This window comes from Syngnathoides biaculeatus, chromosome 18 (genome assembly GCF_019802595.1).
Source record: "Syngnathoides biaculeatus isolate LvHL_M chromosome 18, ASM1980259v1, whole genome shotgun sequence".
Lineage (NCBI taxonomy): Eukaryota > Metazoa > Chordata > Actinopteri > Syngnathiformes > Syngnathidae > Syngnathoides > Syngnathoides biaculeatus.
In genome coordinates this window covers 14,066,553-14,083,984 of record NC_084657.1, presented here as the reverse complement: position 1 = coordinate 14,083,984, position 17,432 = coordinate 14,066,553, and the positions used below count along the sequence as shown (strand labels likewise).

Sequence of the window (17,432 nt, the reverse complement as noted above, 5' to 3'; positions counted from 1 at the left end):
AATAAAATTTAAGAAACATTTTTTGCTTAAAATCTATGGTTTAGTAGTAGTGTACGCTAGGCTGGGAGTGCATTGCCGTATCTGTCGCGACTGGGCCCCCAGCCTAGTAAACTTTTATTAACAAAAGAGCAGAATAATAAAAACAAGCAACTTGCCTTCTTTGGAGCCATGATTGGGGGTTCATACGGCAGTCCTCCAAAAGAAAAAAAAAACAACAGCCACTACCGCGACACGTTGGTGTACAGAGGCTGCGTTATACAGAATAACAAAAGTGCGGTGATTGCGCTGCACGCGTTATGTCATTTCCGGGTTTTCTTCGGGGGGGGCGTTCGAATTGACGCTAAAAAAAAATGCATCGTGGCTGCGTGAACTGCTTGCGCTGCGCCCGTATTTCCAGGGAGCGTTCGAATAGATTTAGAAATTTTTGTTCGAAAACCGATGTGTTTGAAAACGGGAACGATCGAGAACCGAGGCTTTACTGCATTGAAAAAAAAATTATAATAATTGGACTGTAGCAAATTGTTTTTAAGAACTGATGGGAAAAAAAAAAGATTAAAAAAATCCACAATTTGGCCCTAAATAAGTTATCGCATATTAGGGACAATTCCACCCAACCCATCAAGATTTTCCCCAAATCAAAAGGAAAATAAATCTGAACATTCTCCAGCCCCCCTCATTTTGAAAATAAGTCATGTCTGTTTCTTGTTTTTTTGTGTCTCTATCTTATGACAACAGTTTTGACTTTGCTTTACTTCACATACAGGCCGATATTACTCTGTTGCTCACATGAGAAAGAGAATAAGAGAGCAGGTACTAAGTAGCTCTTTGGCTGGACCACCGTTGACCCCTTAAGCACAAGCCAGAATGGCGTTCTTTCAGTTTGAAGTTTAATGTTAATTCCATGCCGTGTTTTCAGAAAGAATACAGACGGTACTTGTGGCTCCGGTGACAACATCCAGTAGTACAAATCAGATTCACGTAACATACACACCGACCAGGAGCAAGAGGGGAGGGGAGGGGGGGAGGACCGAAGAGGTGTAAGAAAAAGAAATAAAAATAAAATCAAACTAAACCTGTAGGAGTTAACTGGGGACTGGGTTGAGGGGAGGGAAGGGGGTTAAGATACAGCAGGCTTCCATTTCCCAAACTGTTTTTTTTTTTTGTTTTTGTTTTTATTTTTGTCCCCGTTCAACTTGCCCGAGCAAAACTGCTTTATAATACAATCAAGTGTTGAGCCTCCCACACGACTACACAAGGACGTCAGCACAACTACAGAACCCTGCCAAAAGCGCGACGGTTGGTCCAAGCGGACAAGAGCAGAGGCGACATTCTGCCGTTTGTCATGATTAGAAACGCTTTTTAAAAAAAAAAAAAAAAAAGAAAGAAAAAAAACACCCAACAATGAGACCTGTCAGAGGTGGTTCTACGAGGGCACTTGAGTTGTTCCGCGCTTCCCTTTTGTTGCGTCTCTTTGCAAAAACGAAAGCGCTCGGCGACACCACATGCACGCACCTTTTAAATAAACTCTTGCATGTGTGTGTTACAAAGACAGGCAAGCGTACTTGGCAACGACATGAAGCATAAAACGGATAAAAAAACGGGAAGAAGAAAGGAAAAAAAAAAAGGACGTGGACCTTAAAGGGCACAATCTTGCAAAGAAGTCATCAAAGAGGCGGGGGAGGGAGAAAAAAAGGAAAAGAAAATCAAATTAAGTATACATCTCCCCCCCCACATTGAAGGGTTAAACCCACCGTGGAGGCGTTGATGAGGGTTGTGGGAGGAAGGGAGGAGAGGAGTAGGATGGAGAGTGGAGGGAGTGCTGGGAGGAAGGAAAGGGGGCTACGGGGGAGGGAAGGGTTGTGGGCTCGTGGCGTGGCCTTTGGGGTCTCACTGGGCATCTTCCTCCGCTTCCGGCGGTGCTTCTGTGTTCTGTTCATCACCTGAAAAAGAAGATGGGGGGGGGGGGGAGACAACACGCTCAGACAAACGTATGGAGAGTGAGCAAAGAGGGCGTCTGTGTGTTTATCTCCTTTACTGTGAGAAAGAGGCAAAACAAAAAACAAAAACAAAAAGTCAGACATACATACGGAAAAACTGAAATAAAATCAAGCATGCGTCCATGCATGCAGCGTAGTCAAAAATAAATACAAATGGAAACAGACGCAAGTGAAAGAAAGTCAAGTGCAAAAAGGTAGAAAGTTCTCATTGTGGATCTACAAGCGTGGAAGGGTTACCATGGAGATGACACCCCTCCCCACCCCCCGAAAAAAAAAAAAAAAAAAGGACTCCATGTTGGTGCATACAAAAGGCAAGAGGATCCAGCAGCCCGTTTAGTACCGACATCCGCCACAACTGCCATTTTGTGACAAGCCGTTGGGTTAATTAGCTGCAAACCAAGTTTGGGTTAGTGGAGGGCGGGAAATCGCAACCTTCTACACGTGCAAAATACGATGAAATTTACAGAAAGGAGCAAGTCGGTCAAAGTGAGGAAAATAGTGGATTAAAAAAGGTACAAAGAAGGCAAGTAAAAGACGAGTGGGCAAGTGAAGGTAACGAGGGGCAAGTTAGTGACGCGAGTGCACCGGTTAAGGTGGTGAGAAATTGCCGGGACCGGAAAGTTGGAAGTCACGCAGAGGAGGAGGAAAGACTTACAACACAACGTTTATTAAGGAGGGAGCAAGAATGAGGAGGTGTCCCCTTTAAGAATCTACGAGGAAGAGATCACAGGTTAGGAGGAGGCGGGGCCAGAAGGACAGACAGGAAGTGGATCCTGCCCAACGGCGGGCTGGGGGAGGGGCACAGACGGGGTGGAAACAGAAGCGTGTCTCACCGTCTCCCTGCAGGTCTGAGGTCCAAAGTGTCAGGTTGTCACGTAGCAGCTGCATGATGAGCGTGGAGTCCTTGTAGCTCTCCTCGCTCAGCGTGTCCAGTTCGGCGATGGCGCTGTCAAACGCGTCCTTCGCCAACCTGCCCGAACGTTCATAGCCGATCAGATCCTGCCCTTCTTTTAAAAAAAAAAAAAAAAAAAAAAAAAAAACAGCAGGCAAATACCCGCAGGCGCGGTCTGGCGAGTTGAGGATTTCGTAGTAGAAAACGGAGAAGTTGAGGGCCAGTCCGAGGCGAATGGGGTGCGTGGGCGGCAGTTCGTTGAGAGCGATGTCGCTGGCGGCTTTGTACGCCACCAAGCTGTTCTCGGCCGCCTCCTTCCGGTCGTTGCCGGTAGCGAACTCTGCCAGGTACCTGTGGTAGTCTCCCTTCCTGCAAACGCCGACGCACACGGAGGGTCAACGAGTTACTTTTTGCTACTTTATTTGAACCAATCCTCAATTATTTCCTGACGACAGAAGTTATGTGCCTCCCTCCACAAAGTCCCCATTTTTTTTTTTTTATTCTGGGGAAAAAGAAAAAAATGAATTTTTTTACATTGAAGCCAAAGGAATAAAAGCACCATCTTGTGGCATTATGGTGTCAAAGAACTACTTGACTTTGAAAAGACTCGACTTTCACTGCAAAGGAACTATGTTGAAGTGACTTGAGAAGTATGTGTGGATAATTACTATTTACAAGAAGTGGTTGCGTCATCTTGGAAATTAAAATTATAAACTGCAGTGGAACCATAGTGTGTCATATATTTCCACTCGTAGCGTATTGGTACATGCCACGGGTTCGATTCCCAGCCACGGCCCGTTCTGAGCCTGGATACAAAGAGATAGGAGGCCGCCATGTGGAAGGACATCCGGCACATAATCGGTCCCGAGAGGGACAACCCTGCTTTGTGGTATAGTTGCAGTTTACCCCTCGCGCGAGAAAAAATAAAATAAAATCAAAAAGGTAACTGACATTTTTTTTAAAGGGGACATCAATTACTTGCAGGGGAAAATAATAAAAAAAAAAAACAACGTACATTTTGTAATAGAAAACCTTGGACTCTCCCGTAGAGGAGGCTGGGATGAGGTGGTGGTCCAGTACGGCCAAAATGTCATTGCAGATTGATTTCAGCTCTTTCTCTACCTGCGCACACGTGGACAAACAGGAAATCAGTTTGGGGACGCAAACAGATCCGCAACGGCGTGTGGGATGAGTGTTAACCGTGTGGTCTGACCAGCTTCCGGTAGTCCTTGTACATAGTCAGCTTCTCCTCGCTTGCTTTGCTTTCTTCCTTCTGCTCCAAGCTGCTGATTATCCTCCACGAGGCTCTCCGGGCGCCAATCACGTTCTTGTACGCCACCGACAGGAGGTTCCGCTCCTCCACGGTCAGCTCCGTGTCCAAGCTTGCCACTCGTTTCATCGACTCCACCATTTCTAACAAAGGAGGCGGACGGAGAAGATCGGAGACCGGTTATGACGGGAAGAGAAATGAACGATGGACTACCTGACGAGAGTCGGCCCTCCCTCGGCATCCGTTTCTCATGTACAATGCATATTTTTCCGCACAAAAAAAAATTGTCAGAAGTCAATCGTGCACATTACACATGGGTATAGGGGAAATTTAAGACTCATAACTGTATCCACCCCCCATCTAGAGATGATGAACACTTTCATTCCAATATGCCACCACCACTCAGAGGTATAAAATAGGGTTAGGTGTAGCACACTTTCATTCAAATATGACATCCACCAGTAAGTCATATGAGCCTAATGCAGAGGTATCTAAATTGTGCAAATTACATTATTGGTGTACGAAGAACTGTGGTCATGGAATTTCAAGATGCAATATTTTTGCTCATTTTAATTTGTTGGAAGATTTTTGAGTACTTGTCCATTTTTATCTATAGGTCATTTTAAGAGAATTCCACAAAGATGGTGGCCACTGCACGTCGCTAATTAAATTGAGTAGTGAGCCCCGAGACTTAAACTTAACTCATGTTCTCTTTGCTTTTAGCCAGTTGCTAATAGAAACTAGCCTTGCTCGTGTTAAGACGAGTCAGACCCAGTGTCCGCCATTTCATAAAAGAAACAACATCAGCATGACAAACAAACACGATCACTGCTACCTCGGAAAAAAAATGCCAGGGGTGTTACTGTTAACAGGTTTGCAAACCCGGCAAGTGTATTTCCCGACATCAGCACTTCATTAATGGAACCGGCACATTGGCCATTTCTGGACTTGGGAGGGTGCTGGGAAGCGGGCCAGAAGCGGTTTCACTGTCCCAAGGTGATTCACTGCAATGTGATTGGAGCAAATATTTGATTTGAAAAGATGAACGGCTACGAAAAACAACACTGAACACCTTCGAGGCGTCTTCTGTGACTGCTTGGCGATCTTTTATTATCGTCTTTGCATTGTAACATTTCTTTAAAGGATGCCAAAGGGTTCTTTAAAAATACCGCCAACCATCCAGCCACCCATTTTACGTACAGCTTATCCTCACTAGGGCTGCGGGTGTGCTGGCGCCCATCTCAAACAAGTTTATACAATTGTATTTGTTTTTAACTAACATTACAGTCATTCAATACATGTCCAGCATTTTGACGCACATTTGAAATAACATACTTTCTGCAGCTTTCTGTAATATTATACAGTGTGGGGACTACGGTGTCACTGTGGTATTTGCAGCCCGAGTTTTAAGTTGGGGTTTCAAATCAGTGAGGCATAGTGACAGAACAAATAAATGCACTTCTATTAGATGGCAGGAAGTACATACAGTACAATAATAATAACTGACATTTTTTGTTGGGCTGCGATATTTTTCAATTGCAAAATGTGTGCGAGGCATCCTGGCAGTAAAATATCTGGAACTCAGGAGAGTGTGGATGCTTTTAAATTATATTTCGCATTAAAAAAAAAAAACAATCGAAGCTGGTTGGGTAAAATATGGTACCTTTGAAAGGGTTTAATCTAAGATTTCAGGGACAGGGTTTCTATTTTTTTTCCCTAGCCTGTGTTAGGGTATCCAGGGGGGTGTCTACAACAGTGCTCGAGCATCAAAATGGGCTTGTAATTTTTGGAGGCTTCAAGTTTTAAACAGGGTAAAGGTTTCAAATTTGGGTTTTAAGGCAGGTTTTAGAGCTTTTGAGGTCTGGGTGAGGGGGGCGAGACCACTTGGGGTTGTAATTTTTGGAGGCTTCAAGTTTTAAACAGTGTAAAGGTTTCAAATTTGGGTTTTAAGGCAGGTTTTAGAGCTTGAGGTCTGGGTGAGGGGGGCGAGACCACCTTTTAGGACCCCCCTCGCACCCACACAAAACCCTCAGGCACCAATATGCATGACGATGCTGGTGTGTAACCACTTGCTCAAAGCATGCAAACTAGGGCCTGATTTACAACCACAACTTGAGTTAGCCTGTAGGGTTTTCCTTCCTTCATTTGAAACCCGGTAAACTTGTCAAAATTACGCATAATCATCAAGACCGACCATGACGACCCTCCCCCCCCTCCCGATAAATCACTTGGAGGCACGGTACACTATACTGTTTTAAGCACAATTTAACACAATTCCTTAAAAACGCCCTCCGGTGATAAAGGTTTCGTGTTTCTGACGGGTGTGAATGAGACGTGGAGTTGCATTCCAGGAGCAGAGTTCGGCGTGACGAGGACGAAGAAAGGCTAGCAGGCTAATTAGCTCCCTCGGTTAGCGGCTAATCAAGTAGCTATCAAATCGGGGCGGGGGGCAATGAGATTATACTTTCAAATGCAGCGCAAAATGACCATACAAGTGTGCTGTGCTAATGTAGAAGTGCCGCTGTCTACACCCAGGGCGCGAATGCTTCTTTTTATTACACGTTAATATATTCTATTCGAATGAATATATGTCCGCCATTTTGTTGCCATCGAGCCCCGCAGATCCATGTGAACGGCGGCACCAACGCGGGGAGGGGGGCGGGCGAATCGGCCAGGGAGGAGGGAAGCCGGGGGGAGTTTGAGCAAGGTCGGAGCCCTACCAACAAAATTGTAAGAAATTTAAAAAAAAAATAAAATTTACCATCGTATCGCTCCGCTTGCTCGGCGAGCTTCGCCTGGTACACTGCTTCTTCTCTGTCCGCCATGGTGCTAGGCTAATGCGGTGGGTGGTGGCGGAGGGGGGTTGGCGTTCGAAAAAAGGAAAAGTCCCGAAGGGAGGGAGGAGGAGAAAAGAGGGGAGAGAGAGAAAGAGAGAGAGAGAAAGAAGGGAGGACTGGTCAGGCCCCTCGGTGATTCCTGGCGGAGGAGTAGCAACAAGCACCAGGCTCCCGCGGCAAATATGGCGTCGTAGCAGCATCCGGGAACCCGGGGCGTCTCCACCCTCCTCGGCGTGAAAAACGAGAGCGACTCCACTCCACCCATATGACCAGACTTCGATGTAGTAACACAAAGACAAGCGATAAATGTCGTAATCATGACGCGAAATCACAAAGAGCGATTGCGTCGTATACAGTCAAAGCAGCTCTCCAATTCGGCTTTTGAACTTCACAGATATGTGGGGGAGATATGCAAACGGATTGCAATTCTTGACGTCACTTTTGCGGGAACCGAACCTTAAAGTGACCTTTAGAATGCATCACTCTTCTTTGAGTCAATGATTCTCTACGGTTTAAAGTTAAATGTGAACATTCGTCAGAACCATAGAAGACGCCATAAATTAGTATTCATCGTCGATATTTGCGTTCGGATTTTAAGCGAAATGAAGTTGAAACATCCAGGATTCAGCTTTCAAAATGCGGTTCCTGCCAGGCCCTGGAGTTTGTAGTTAGAATTTCAAATAATGGTTTCAAGACTGGGTTCGTGTTTTAAACAAGGGTTTAGGTTATCAAATTAGCCTTTTTTGTTTGTATCAAACTGGTGTTTGAAGCAGGTCTTCACGTTTCAAATTATGGTTTCTAGCCAGGGTTCGGGTTAAATTTGAAAAAAAAAATTACACCCCTTCAACCAATAACAATCCGACAATGGTCTTGGTACATTTTTTTTTTATTGACCAGGTATATTATTTACACATAACATCATACAGAAAAATAAAACACAAGTTGAAATATATTTTCATAACACCTTGATAATATACAAAATAAAATGGTAAATCTTACATTTTGCTCATTTGCGGTCTTTTAAAACTGGTCTGGAATGGCACAAAATATTTACTGCTCTGCAAGATTTATTTTTTTCCTTTTTTGTGGGAGGTGGGGGCTTTAAATTTTTTGGAAGCATTGAAGGGATTAAGGTGCGTGATTAACAGATTCATAAATGGTTTCTTTAGGATTCATTCCATTCAAGATGTTTTATTCAAGGCAACAATAAAATGTTATGAATCATAATATTTAAGCATTCACTTGGCAAAAGATAAACATTTAATCCACAAAGTATTAGGGTTCTGGGGGGGGGGGTGTAAATGTTGTCATTGTGATCATGCCAAAATGAAATTAAAAAGACTTTTCTAAATTTTGGATAAAAGTAACACAAAATATTTCTACAACAAAAAGTTCAAATATGAACATTTAAATGTAAAATGTTTTCTTGTCCAAATAAAACATGAATGCCTTGTTCCCTTTTTTTTTCCTCAATGTTCCATAATTTTCCGAGGAAAATCACAAATTTACTCTTCTGGTAAGTATTTCTGCTCGCAATGTGGTTTCACATAAAAGGAACACTGAAATTCGTTACAAATGTCATATTTGTAGCACATTTTTTAAGCTGTTTTCAAGTTGCAAAACCCGCAATATCAGAATCAAACCAGAGGTGAAACTTTTTTTTTTCCCTCATAATTTTTTTTTTTTTGCAGCCCCAACACTCCTTTAAACCAAACACCCCACCTTGGCATATTTTTTTCTAGCCCAAAGTATGTTCGTATGCTTATCAGAATAATTTTCCGTGATTCACTAATTTAAAAAATAGGACAAAAAGTTTGATGGGATACTTTTGGATAAAGCTCGTTTGAATACAAGCTGGTGAGCTGTTAAAGCAACACTTGACTGGCGAGTTATTCAGCCACTAGCTCATCAGTTCTTATGTAAATACTGTAGTCCAAAACCTCAAACAATGCCAGACATGCTAACAAACCAGTTTACTGTAATACACATCTCAGCACAGCCTGGAAGCACAGATTGCATTTTCCCACCGACACAGAAACTGTGTATCAATTTTTTTTTTTTTTTTTGGGTGTGACTTGACATAAGAGATTTAAAAATAACCCAGACACTACAAAGTGAAAAATGTAGCAATGTGCTGGTTTGAGTGGATTCTAGATAGAGTTGGTCAAAATAGGGTTTGTTTTCGGAAACAACATATTAGAAGTTGGCAAAACTGGAGATAGCGTGTATATGTTTTAATTGCAGAATAGCTTTCTGCTCATTTGTAGTGCTGCCTGTCAAATTTGAGTCAAAGATGTGGTTTGGGTTCACAGTCTTAACATGGTCAAAATGTTTGTAGATTTGATTGTGGCATTTAAAAATAAAAAATCCATCCTCTGCAATCAGATGTAAGCGATGAGATGCAGAATAATACTAGAAGTACACAAAGTGTGAATGAGCCTCAGATGCTAATTTTAGGTTCACGCATCTCATCACCGCCGCCAAGAATTCTTCCCAGAGCTTTTTGTTCATTTTAGTGTAGCGAACAATCGCAAGGTAGCAAGGATAGTTGGGTAAGTAAATGCTTGGATTCAAAATAAATCAAAAATAGACACCCTGTACTAAGGCTGGGATTGCATGCCACAAAGTCATTCCCAGTCATTTCGGTGCTAATAAAAAGTCAACGGAAGGCATTTAATAAAATGAAAAATTAGCTTATGATGCACAACTTTGATCTTTGAATCGATTTTGCAGGTTCTGGTCAGACTAGGGTTGGCCATTTGCCCAAATTTCTATGATCAAATACCCTATAGGACAAGATGGAATACAACTTATTGACAGAAGACTCAACTTTGGCTAAATTTCATATTTATTCTAAGAGAACATTTACATCCAGAGCCATCAACAACCAATTCCATCCAGATCCTATATTAGAGTGCAGCAGGGGAAAAACTAGATAACGTTGATAGTTAATTTGTTTGGGGTATGGCCAGACTCGAATTAGCATGTAACTACAATTTAACGACAAGGCAAAATCATGAGATGCTAAGGCCCAGTTCTTTCATCCTCTCATCTTCAACTGAAGTTTGGCAAATTAATTTTGCATTGCCCTTGGTGTTGCAGACATTTTTTGTTCTAGATTTTTTTTTTCTTCCCCAGATTGTTTTCTTTAATTTTAGCATATATAGCCGGGATCGTTAGCCATACTTGTTTGGACGAAGGTTGGACTTGACGACATTCTTTATCATATAGTCATTAGATGCTAAGATCTGTTTTGCGAGCAACTTAGCAGCCATGTGGTCGCTAACAAAACGTTCAGAGGTGAAGTTTGGCCAGCAATCATCATATTTGGTGTCACAAAGATGATACATTTTATAAAAATCTCATTTTGTTCATCTTAGCAGAGTAAATAAACGGCAGGCAGCCAATAAAGTAAACAAAAACCTTTGGCTGGATGGGCGTAAAAAATTTCCTCGAACGGCAAAGGAAATTTAACAACTGTAGAATTGTCAAAGAATGTTTTGAACTCCTCTTATAATGCCAGTTTTATGAAGCCGAAATGCCACCACGCAGAATTGTTTGCGAGGGCGTGGCCGTAGCGTAGCCCGTTCTGCTTCAGACCTCAAACCGTGCAGCCGGTTAGCATCGACTGAAGACACGCTTTCATCGACTTATCAATAATAGAGCCATCCATCCATCCCTAAACTGGATTTGTAAACATTCACTTTTTTGGTTTGCACATGTAATGAGGGATTAAAACAAAAATAATAACAGCCACAATCAAGTTACCATTTGTGTTAAAAAATAAATTCATCACAGGGAGCGAAACCTAAGCATAAAACAGTTTTCATTCAAATACCTTGAGAAAAATCAAAGTGTTACTGTCTTGTCTTGGGGTTGACTGTTAACCACGGCAACCACAAGAAGAAATATTTTCACGGTTGTCGTACTGCTGAGCTCTGCCGTCCATCAAAAAAAGAAGGCGTTCTGTCTAAGCTCCTCCCCTGTTGGCCCCGAGGGCCTGCGACCCGTTTAGCTCATAGATTTGCTTTGTAGGTGTGTGCTTCTGGAAGGTTTTTTTTTTTTCCTTTGTTCCCCACCCCCGACACAAAAATGCGCAAGGGGTGGGACGCTGGCAGCCAGCGTTTCTCAGCTCTCGTCGTCCGGGTGGTGTTGTTCCAGCAGTCGCACGTGGGTGAAGGGAAAGTGGCCGCGCTTGCCCTTGCACTCGCCCTCCCACTGGCCGTTCACGTTGATCTTGGTTACTTTCACCATGTCTCCCACCTGCCGAACAAAAACAAAAACATGTACAGAAACTCACAAAAGAGTCAAACTTAAGAGATTTGTGGCCATATTGAAAAGAAAAGTCAAGGATTTAAGAAAATAAAATGAAATTAAAGGCTCATGCAATTGGTTTCATATTCTACATAACATTACGTGTAAGGTTACTTAAACTATCTTCCTTCTTCAGATCTGTAGTTTGTATTTTTGTCATACTTTTATTGTTAAAGTAAAAAAATTAACGTTTTATTTTTTATGAAAAAAAATTGATTAGTGTCATCATTTTTCATTTTAATCAAATCATGACTTTTTTTCTCTGTAAAATTACGTTTAAAATATTTTGACTTGTGAAATGCCAATTTATGTCAAACTATTCTTGTAAATTCTCTCGTTTCCCCCCTCAACTTTTTAATCATTGTAATGTTTTGATTATTGCCATAACCTTTCCTTGAAATGATTCAATTTTCATTATTTTACAGACTAGTGAAAATACTTTTACTTGCGATTACAAAAAAATATATTGCATAAATTCTCAAAATGTATTTTAATTTTGTAATAATTTATTCTCATTTATGACTCAAATTGCGAAATATTTAGGCCTTAATCTTGTAAGGTTTTTTGATGAAAAATATTCTTGCAACATTATGACGTCACAAAGTTGTTGTTTTCAGGATACTGCAAGCAAAACATGTTTGTAAAGCAACCGACTTTAGGGCCGATTCCCCTTTTTTACAAAGAAGTCAGCAAATTGCAGTAAATATCCAGTTTGTCATCATTGCGTCACTTCGCCAGCAGCTCGAAGACGCTTAAAGCTGCACATCACGCACACGTAGCAGTGTTTCACGTCGGCATTACGCCGCCAGTGTCAGTTATGACGTCTCAGAATGGCAACTTAGTGATCCCGCTTGTCAGTCTGCGACGGGACTTCAAATCGTTACAACTTCATTAATATGTGAAGTACTCTTGTGATAACTGGACTATATTCATAGTTATTGGCTTTCCTGTAAAATTGCCTTTGTTTTCATATTTCTAATCTATTTATGCAATTACTTTTTGTAATGCTTTGCCAAAAATTATTTTTTGTAAGAGTATTACAAAATGATTTCTCTCCAAAAAGTGTCTTTCCGTCACTTTGACTGAATTCACGTCACGAAAACCAGCAAATGGATATGGATTGAGCAAAAGTGTAAAGAAGTGATAACCTGACTTAAATTTATTGCTGTATTTATTTTAAATCCACACTGAATGTAAGAGTGGACAAAATATCATTATGACCATATAGCATTTAAGGCTGCTTTCAATTGGTTATGTTTTTAGTGGTATGCAAGCATAAAATGACAGCTTTCCATATGGAAATGGGGTTATTGGCCCTATAAAAAGTATTCTGTTGTAATGAATTAATCTGTATAAATGACAGGTTTCCTTTTTGGAATCGCAATCCTTAAATGCGATGAACTGCAGTATTCAAATCCATTGAGATGCACCTGTAATTGGCAGAAGGTAATTAACCGTTCAACGCAATAATAATAACTATGTGGTCCATTTATCACTTCGCTCCGACTACATTTGTAAATTGAGAGTACCTCATCGGAATTTAAGTGTCAATGCTTTCTGTGGCATAAGTTCAGAGATTTTCCAAATATAAAATAAAATCCCACAAAAAGTAAATACTGAAATTATCCCATTTTAAATGACTTACTCAAAGTAAAATCTGGGCCAGGTAATATGCAATAGGTGCATATTATGTTAATTGTACCTTCTGGCATCTAGTGGAAGAACAGTGAATCGTTTTCCCAGTCATAATACGTTAATTGCATAAATACAGGTAGATCTGAATAAAATTCAATGAGGTTGGAAGTTTCATTTTTTTCTGAACTTGTACATTATATAGATTCATTAAGGTGAATTTTTTAAAGGCGAATTCCTGCCTAAATTCTGCATGAAAAATCCTTTTCATTTTTGGACTAAATTAAGATTTTCACACTAATTCCTTGAGCTGCATCTGTGGATGAACAAGGATTTTCGGAATATGACATGAAATAGGATCATATCTGAACATGATGATTTCTCACAGCACGATAACAGAAGTTGGGAATCACTAGGTAGATAGATCGCTGAACTATCAGCTCCCAGAATGCTTTGCTTCTCTGGGTCGCACAATGAGACTCTCCCGTTACAATGTACAGAGCGTTGTATTCATGCACTCGCCTGTGTACGCCGTCAGCTCCCATTTGCAAAGCCACTTTTGTGCGAGAGCGCACAGGCGTGACGAGGCCATTTAGCGGGAGACGCGTTCTCGGCTGAGGCAAACAAGGACAACGGTGAAGATCAGGGATGCCCTGGGCGAGGGGAGGGAAGTGCAGGGGGGACAAATAAATAAAAACCCTACCTCTAGAGCCAGTGCTGTCTTGTCGTAGGCGTTGGGCACCCTCTTCTGAATGGCTCGGGCATACACCGGCCCGTTCTGTAGGTTAGGGAGCTGGGTGGCAACCACCGGTTGGGCGTACTGGCCCGGGTCACCCAAGGCCTGGGGAGGCCCTGTCCCGTCCGCGCCGGCCGCCGCGCTCCCGACCTGCCCCGCTTGTCCCGTCCCCGCGACGGGGCCTCCCGGGCCGATCGCCGTGGGCGAGGTGGGCCGGTACTTCTCCACGTAGGGGACGGGGATCATCCCGGCGCGGCCCTCCTGGTTGGCAGCATTCCACCACTGCTCCTCCGGCTTCTCGAGCACCCGCAGGATGTCGCCCTTGCGGAACGGCAGGTCCTCATCATCGTTGCCGAGGAAGTCGAAGAGCGCCCGGACGAACTCGGCCTCCTCGGGCTGCTGCGGAGGGACGGCGGCCGAGGAGCTGACGAATCCCTTGGATTTGGTTATGGGCTCGATGAGGGTGGTGGTGTCCAGGTAATGGATCTTGTAGAACTCCAGCAGGGCCGGCAGGGCCTCAAACTCCTGATCCCCGATACGAAACCGCGGAGGAGCCAGACCTGGCGGAGGAATGGTGGCTTAGTTAAACACTTGGACGTTGACTCGAGGAGGCTTGATTAACCCCCCCCCCCCCCCCCCCCGGACTTCATTGTTTGGAAAAAAATAACTTATTTGAAAACAGTTACCACTGTATTTTTTTAATGATTAGTTTCTAAACTAGTTTCCAATTAATCAGATGACTCAATGGTTAATCAAGTTAGTTGATTATTTCCAATAATCGATTCAACATTTAGTGACCTTGTGTAACTTAATATTCTCCAAATCCTCAAAATCGAATCCAGTGCAGCCTGCCTCCCAAAAATCATATATATATATTATATATATATATATATATATATATATATAAATTATTTATTTAAAGAAAATTATGCTCTCTACGTTCTAGCACCCATTCACACTTTTGTGTTCTTCTCATAAGAAGTGGCATCAAAAAAATAACTGCTGTCAAGGATGTAGGCTGAAGTGGTATAGCGCAATCGAAAGGCCAAAACTTTCGTCCATCTGGAAAGAGCAAAGTTTAAAGGAAACACAACATGATAAAATCCAGCCAAGGCGGATTAAAATGTTTTGTGATAAAGAGCCACGAGTGTATCCTTAAGAGTCAGAAGCCGGGCTCCGAGAGTGCACGGCCAGGCTGGATGACAGACATTCCACAGAGGCCAATGCAAGCGCTCATCTCAACTCCACACCCAGTTGTGACAGCACAACCCTTCCGAGTTCAATTGAGAAAAAAAAAAAAAAAAGGCTGGAATTAGCAAAGTAATCATCCTGGCCCACATCACCCGTGGATTTTGCTTTTGAAACAAGCATCCATTCATTTTCTATAATGATAATCCTCATGAGGCTTAAGGTGAAGTGGAGGATAGACCAGCTGACTTTGGGGTAAGAAGCAAGATACGCCCTGTGCTGGCTGTCAGACAATCATAAGGGCAACTTCAATTAGAGGAAGAACCAAATTATGATGAAGAATGCTACTCTGGAACAGTCAAACTTTATTGCAAGTCAATATTTCATAGCTGTGACTTTTGATTTGCAATTTTTGAAAGGTTTCATTATATCACATTTTGAAAATCTTGAACATTTGGCTGGGGCGGTACACGCCCTGGGGCAACTAGCAAACCTCATTACAATTATAAGCAATTAAATGTATGAGAAATGTTTATCGGGTTTAATGCAACAGCCCATCCATCCATCCATCCATTTTCCAAGCCGCTTATCCGTACGAGGGTACGGTGAAGAGCTGGAGCCTATCCCAGCTAACTTCGGGCGAAGGGCGGACTACACCCTGAACACCCGCAGCAACCAAACTGCATTTAGAAACTTTTGACTTTAGCACGAAGTCAAGCACTTTTGCGCAATCGAAAAAAATTTCAGAAATCTGAATTTTTTCATATTTAATTAAAAAAAAAAATCAAAACATTGCAGTCACCTCTTTCCTGCAATGCTATATGGGCTAGTCTAGCTAGGTGGCGAACGCACAGCCGCTTTACACCGCCCCTTACACCTATGAATTTATCTTAAAGCAAATTGTGAGCAGATTTATTTTATTGTTTTTACCCCCAGCCGAATTGTAAATTGTTAAATGAACAAAGTATGCTTGTGCCACGGGGTTTCCAGAAGAGACCCGGTGCACCGTGTTCCCAAAACGTCTCAAATCGGTCTTTCCACTATGGCGGTTTGGTGCCGAAGGCGGAGCGACGGCGGCCACAGCCTAGCAAGTCGGACGGCATTGTTAAAATAGTTCCACGAGTAGCTCCGAAAAAATAGGGTGTTGGCAGCACGAAACACAAGTTAAAAGCGTTACCTGAGCCGGAGAGTCGGTTGTTACTGATGCTGTTGATGATATAATGGGACACTTTGGAGTTCTCGGATACAGAGAGCACGTAGTCCCCGGGGCTGGTTATAGAGTCCCTCACCAAGAAAACGCCGTGCCTCTGTCCCTGTAAGAGAGAAACAGCTTCCTGGCGGCTCAGCCTGCCCCAGTACCAACTCTCACGGTCTTCGGCGTCAAAATTACCAGCCATGACTGAACGATTACCGGCCCGAGGCTCAAGGCCTTATCCCCCCCCCCCTGCTTCTTCTTTTTCCTTTTTTATTTTATCCGCAACTCATACAAAAAAAAAAAAAACTTTGGGTCAGGGACGCTCCCCCGGCATTGAGGAAAAACAAAATGTGGACTCTCACGACTTGAGGCGGGTTTTCGCGAGCAACGAAGCCGCGCGGAAGGTTGCTATCTTATCGTGGCGCGACTAAAGCATTACAGACGAGTGTTTTGTGTGATAAAATGTCTGAAGGAAGCCCCAAACTAATGTGCCACAAGAAAACTCCTGGACTGAAATGGCGGATCTAGGGAAAAGTTGACCTCATCTACCGGAAGGGATGCCTGGTCAATGGGAAGGGGTGCGTTCATGAACCTAGAGAAGCGTCGGAAAAGAAATTAAGTAGACGCGTGGTTCAAATGAACTGAAATGTTTGCTATTAGTGTTTTGGGGATAGAACACGCTTCTTAATTTAGAGGGCGGCAGAGTGACAAAGCTGTCAAGCGTTTGCCTTACTGTTCTGAGGACTCGGGTTCAAATCCTGGCCCCACCTGTGTGGAGTTTGTTGTTCTCCCCGTGACTGCGTGGGTTTTCTCCCGGAACTCCGGTTTTTCCTCCCACACGCTTCAAAACATGCATTAGTAGGAGATTCTAAATTGCCCCTGGGTGTGATTGTGAGTGCGACTGTTGTCTGTCTCCGTGTGCCCAGCGATTGGCTGCCAACCAGTTCCGGGTGTGTACCCTGCCTCCTGCCCGATGACAGATGGGATAGGCTCCAGCAACCCCGTGACCCTTGTGAGGATAAGAACCTCAGAAAATGGATGGATGATTTAGAAAATATGAGGTTCGGAGAATCGATGGATGAATGAAAAGAAAATTAAAGGTGCGTTTGCGACCCTCAGTAAACGCACGTAAACACGTAATTCTAATTTAACTAATATTAATCTGTGTGAAATATTAATATTATAATTAGGGTTTTGTGCCAGTTGTTTTTAATTTTTGTTTTACATTTAAAAACATGTAAAGACATAAATAGCCTATTTTTAAATTGATGTGGACAATGAGGCTTTGGATATTTTACCCAAGAGGTAGTACAGTAAATCTATTTTCATATTTTTCCCCATATCTTTAGCTCGAGTTAAAAGGGAAAAATA

The 17,432-nt window shown here is 42.7% G+C and overlaps 2 protein-coding genes across 3 annotated transcripts; both read right to left on the bottom strand.

Annotated features, from left to right (window-relative positions):
• Nucleotides 1–865: 865 nt before the first annotated feature.
• Nucleotides 866–7,244, bottom strand: LOC133491574 (14-3-3 protein epsilon). Of its 2 annotated transcripts, XM_061802860.1 has the most exons (7): nucleotides 6,921–7,244; nucleotides 4,103–4,302; nucleotides 3,905–4,011; nucleotides 3,052–3,258; nucleotides 2,831–2,967; nucleotides 2,653–2,707; nucleotides 866–1,940 (listed from the first exon to the last, which is right to left on the bottom strand). In XM_061802860.1, the coding sequence occupies exons 1-6, from the start codon at nucleotides 6,982–6,984 to the stop codon at nucleotides 2,700–2,702; spliced, it is 723 nt and encodes a 240-aa protein (XP_061658844.1). In that variant the 5' UTR covers nucleotides 6,985–7,244; the 3' UTR covers nucleotides 866–1,940; nucleotides 2,653–2,699. The 2 variants fall into 2 exon arrangements, with proteins under 2 accessions (XP_061658844.1, XP_061658843.1); XM_061802859.1 differs by lacking the exon at nucleotides 2,653–2,707 and having other exon boundaries at nucleotides 6,921–7,240.
• A 620-nt stretch (nucleotides 7,245–7,864) lies between these two features.
• LOC133491573 (adapter molecule crk-like) lies at nucleotides 7,865–16,728 on the bottom strand. The gene is made up of 3 exons (XM_061802858.1): nucleotides 16,044–16,728; nucleotides 13,646–14,238; nucleotides 7,865–11,259 (listed from the first exon to the last, which is right to left on the bottom strand). Exons 1-3 carry the CDS (start codon nucleotides 16,261–16,263, stop codon nucleotides 11,125–11,127), a joined length of 948 nt encoding a protein of 315 aa, XP_061658842.1. The 5' UTR covers nucleotides 16,264–16,728; the 3' UTR covers nucleotides 7,865–11,124.
• Nucleotides 16,729–17,432: the final 704 nt, after the last annotated feature.

What these genes read in the sequence shown, in the direction of transcription:
- LOC133491574 (XM_061802859.1), bottom strand. Translation starts at nt 6,984, where the DNA reads ATGGCGGACAGAGAAGAAGCAGTGTACCAGGCGAAGCTCGCCGAGCAA. An exon ending in ACAAGGACTACCGGAAGCTG is followed by an intron (nt 4,012 to 4,102) that starts GTCAGACCACAC and finishes ACGTGTGCGCAG; the next exon opens with GTAGAGAAAGAGCTGAAATC. An exon ending in CTCAGACCTGCAGGGAGACG is followed by an intron (nt 1,941 to 2,830) that starts GTGAGACACGCT and finishes CTTCTTTTTCAG; the next exon opens with GTGATGAACAGAACACAGAA.
- LOC133491573 (XM_061802858.1), bottom strand. Translation starts at nt 16,263, where the DNA reads ATGGCTGGTAATTTTGACGCCGAAGACCGTGAGAGTTGGTACTGGGGC. An exon ending in CAACCGACTCTCCGGCTCAG is followed by an intron (nt 14,239 to 16,043) that starts GTAACGCTTTTA and finishes TTCCTCCGCCAG; the next exon opens with GTCTGGCTCCTCCGCGGTTT. An exon ending in AGACAGCACTGGCTCTAGAG is followed by an intron (nt 11,260 to 13,645) that starts GTAGGGTTTTTA and finishes TTTGTTCGGCAG; the next exon opens with GTGGGAGACATGGTGAAAGT.